This window comes from Gossypium arboreum, chromosome 6, assembly GCF_025698485.1.
Source record: "Gossypium arboreum isolate Shixiya-1 chromosome 6, ASM2569848v2, whole genome shotgun sequence".
NCBI classification, from domain to species: domain Eukaryota; kingdom Viridiplantae; phylum Streptophyta; class Magnoliopsida; order Malvales; family Malvaceae; genus Gossypium; species Gossypium arboreum.
The window spans coordinates 17,395,072-17,399,441 of NC_069075.1; the positions used below are offsets into that span (position 1 = coordinate 17,395,072).

General features: G+C 29.0%; 1 protein-coding gene across 1 annotated transcript; it reads left to right on the forward strand.

Moving 5' to 3' along the window:
• The first annotated feature begins 3,015 nt into the window (after positions 1–3,015).
• On the forward strand, positions 3,016–3,986 carry LOC108473060 (FCS-Like Zinc finger 17-like). The gene is made up of 2 exons (XM_017774624.2): positions 3,016–3,520; positions 3,633–3,986. The coding sequence occupies exons 1-2, from the start codon at positions 3,201–3,203 to the stop codon at positions 3,784–3,786; spliced, it is 474 nt and encodes a 157-aa protein (XP_017630113.1). The 5' UTR covers positions 3,016–3,200; the 3' UTR covers positions 3,787–3,986.
• The last annotated feature ends 384 nt before the right edge of the window (positions 3,987–4,370 follow it).

The window sequence follows — 4,370 nt, forward strand, 5'->3', positions numbered from 1 at the left end:
AAAATGAGGCAATATTTTGTGTTTGGAAATTTGAGAAATCGTGCCCAATCATGCTGGGTTTCGACTTACCGTTTCACCAGATAGCCAAATATCCTTTTGAAATTTCAAATGCATGAGTTTTGGAAATTATAAGATGATCTTGTATCGAGGGTTTGAAATGTTGTGTCCTATCGTGTTGGATATGATATTTTACTCCTTCTAAGCGAGAAAATCTCAATATCCAATTCAAGTTATCCAAACATTTTAAAGGAATTGTATTTTAAAATCTTTTTCAAATTTTCAACATTAGGACGTTAATTAATCAATACGGTACCAATTTTGGGCGTTGCGATGGTGCTAATCCTTCCTAGCACGTAACTGACTCCCGAATCCGTTTTCTAGTTTTTCGTAGACCAAAAACTTTGTTTTAATAAACCGGAATATTTTATTAAAATGATCGATCACACCTAAACAAAAAAGGATTGGTGGCGATTCCATTGTCGTTTTAAAGTCGACATCCGTTTTTCAAAATAAAAATGGTTTCGACATTCATATTCTCTTTGTTTTTTTGTATTTTTATCACTTTTTTGTGGAAAATATTTTTTTATACTCTAAAATAGTACCAAGAAAAAGTATGTAAAATTTTAAAACATTTGAAAAACGTTTACCCACTGAAAAATGTTTATTTTTCAAAAATTTTCTAGGTAAAAGAAAAAAAAATGTTTTGAGATTGTTCGTTGGAAATCAGTTTATAAAAATAAAAAGAACACCTAAAACGCCTAAATCTGATACCAATTGATGCGAGATTGAAGCAAAAGAAGCGGACTAGGATCAAATTCAAGTTGTTTGACTCAAGAAGGAAAGATTTGGATCTGATATGAAAAGAAGAAGTAAATTAATTTAGTAAGAAAGAAGTTGAAAACAGTAAAAGAAGAAATTTGAGAACAAAGAACAAATAAAAATAAAAATATATAAATAAATAAATAGACAAAATTTAAAAGTGGAGGATGGATTGAATAAACCGATGGATATAATGGATAGAAGGATAAATGTTTAATTGAACCCTTTGAGATATAAATCCCAACAAACTCAATTAATGGCTCTAATCAACCCTCCAAGAAATAATTATTGGTAAATTGAAAGGTGAAGAATGAATTCCCACAACTCAAGAAAATCGAGAAGAAAACTACTTCTAAAAGCTACAAGAAAGAAATCTTGCACAAGAAAAAAACTCCCAGAGTTGAAAACTTCATTAATGAAAACAATTGTCTACTTAATGAACAATGAAGAAGCCTTTATTTAGGCTAGCTAAATAAATCTAAATAAAATTCTTAAGTATACTAGGACTCTAATTAACCTAAACAAGAAGTAGTTTTAAACTAAACTTTTTATTGGCAAAACTCCTAAATAACTTAAAATACTTAATAATTATAAAAAATCTATAATAAAAAATAAAAAATAATTAGAGATAATAAATATAATATTGAGCTCATCTATAATAAAAATTAAACTTAGGACTCGAACCCAATATGAAACACCTAAGCTTCTGGGATTGATTAGGGTCCTTGAAATGAAACGCCTAAGCTTGTTAACATTCTTCGCATGGGCTTGTCATCATAAATTGAGAGTTTAGGCCCACAAACAAAATTAATCCATTCTAATTCATCCTCGCTTCAAAATCCATCGTCTTGAAGCTTCAACTCTTTTTCTCGAATTTTTTTTTATGATAAAGTCTTGAACGAATAAGTTGAGGTTTGTGACTTTAGCTGCTTTGATTTAGATCTCGTAATTGAGCCTTGAGGGAAACTAATCCCATATCTATTATGGCCTTTAAATTGGACCGAGCTGCTCGTATCACCTATATGTTTTGAATTGATCAATTTTTGTTCATGGGGTAACAGTTAAATACGTTTGGTTAGATTCTGCTATTAGTCCTGTACCATGCGAAAAGTTGTAAATTTAGTCGTGTTATCCAATTAGATCATTCTTAGTCGCTATGTTTTTCGAATTTTAAAATTTTAGTCATAACACAAACGACAGTAATTAAATCCATTAATTTTTTTTTAGAAATATATGGAAATAGAAAGCTAACATGACATTACACATGATAATATATTTGTTAGCTCAAGTTTTGGAAATAACATAATTTAACGTAATGAATTTAACAGTTATCATTCGGTAAGAACGAAGTTTTAAATTTCAAAAGTATAGAAATTAAAAATGATAAAATTAAAGTATAAATAGTAAATTTATAATTTACTCATAGTATAGATACTAGTAGTAAAGCATAGCCATTTATTAAGTTAGTAGTATAGATAAGATCAGGGCTAAACTAGAAATTTTTATCATTTTTAAAAATTAAATACAATATTTATCATTTTTAAAAGGTTCAATACTAATTTAAAATTTTATTAATTATAAAATAATCTAAATAAAAATAAATAAATTTAGGGGACGGGCCCTAGCTCTGCCCTTGGAGAAGATGTCGCAAGCCGAAAAAAAAAGAGATTAATTACTAAAAGATTAAAGAACAAATGAAAACGAAAAAAAAAAAAGAAATTACATTATCTATTTTAGGTTAAAATATGCATGTTGTATTATTCTTTATAAGTTTGAAATTTAATTTTTATACTTATATTTTTATGAATTTAGTCTCTTTATTTTTAAAATTTAAAATTTAAGTCTAATTGTTAATACTATTAAATTTTTTATTAAATTTGTTAGTGTAACATTTTAAAATAAATAAAATATTGACTTGAAAACAATGTAACTAAAATAATGACATTGTAATAAAACTTAAATTTAACAAAATAATTTGAATAAAGATCATAATTGAATCTAAAATTTAAAATCTAAAAATGAAAAGGCTAAATTTATAAAAATAAAAATATAGAGAATAAAATTTAAATTTATAAAACTTTTAAACTTTTTTAACACGTTTCTCATGTGTTGGCAAAAGTGAGAGGTTAAAAATGAAGAGAAACTCCAAGCAGTCTTATTCTTGGTGGGCCAAATACACTTAAACAATCCTTGGAAATCTTTCAATTTCTCCAATATTTTGAAAGAAAATAGGACCATTGCACTTTTTACCAACGAAATGATATTTTATGGTAAAAGGAGTGCTCTTAAATATCCATCACTCCTTCACTTCAGAAATCTATATCCATTGCCTTAAATTCTCCGATCATCTTCCTTGTCTCTCAAGCTCTCCACTTATATAAATGATTATGAAAGCTAGGAGGCGTTTCAAGCAGGTAGAAGAAGGCAGTGAAGGTGAAGAGGGCAAGAAGAAGAACAACCCCATTTCTGCAAACTTTTGTAAGAGCTCAACAGTTGTTGTTGGGCTGAGAATCCTTACACAAATCCCACAGGGAAAACAATCTGCTGCTCTCGTTAAGCCTCCATTGAAAATTACCCTTCCCACCTCTACTAACCCTCATCGTGCTCATGAGTTGCAACCTAATCAATATTCTTGCTTTCTCAAATCATGTTATCTGTGCAACAAGAACTTAAGCCTAGATAAAGAAGTTTTCATGTACAGGTAACTAATACTTCCATGCCAATGCCATATTGTATATCTTCGTGCTCTTTACAACAAATGAGTAAATATAAAATGGATTAAGTTAATTGTAATAGAAAGAATTTGAACGCAGGGGTGACCAAGGGTTTTGCAGCATAGAGTGCAGGGGCAGGCAAATTGTTTTGGATGAAATGAGGGAACTTGAATTGTCTTCTAAACAAATGATACCATCTTATAGGCACTGTAATGCCGTCTCTGGCCGACGACACACCCGTCTCCTCAAATAGGATCTCCGCCGGAGAAATAAATCGCCTCATCAAAACCAAAACCATTGGGCAATAATCTTATTATTCATCATTAAATTGATAATTAATTGTTAGTGATTTCAGCAGAAGGTGCACTTGAGTTTCGTTATTAGGGGACTCCTTTTCTATAAAAACGAAGAACAAATTTGATCATATATAAGGAGTTTTTTTTTTTTTTCAAATTTTGAGACGCCCAAAGTACAAGTGATGCCAGCTGGAATTTTTTTTTTTTTGTTTATAGAAAAGTATGGATAAATTTAAGTTTCTATTTACGTGATATTTCTTACATTGGTTCTTTAAAATGATTAATTTAAATAAAAATTTATGCTGAGAATAATTGCCTAATTTAAATATATATATAAAAGAATAATTGAGTTTTGTTAGATGGTGTGAAAATGAGAAAGATTTATATTAACTTAAAAAAAATCTCCTAAAAATAACTGGATATAAAGCATTAGAGTTAAATCCTGGATTCAAATGGCCGTCTTTTTGCATAAAAAATATCCCACTAAAAGGCAGTAATGGGCCGTGTTTGATTGATGTTTGATGTCCCACTAGATATTTTG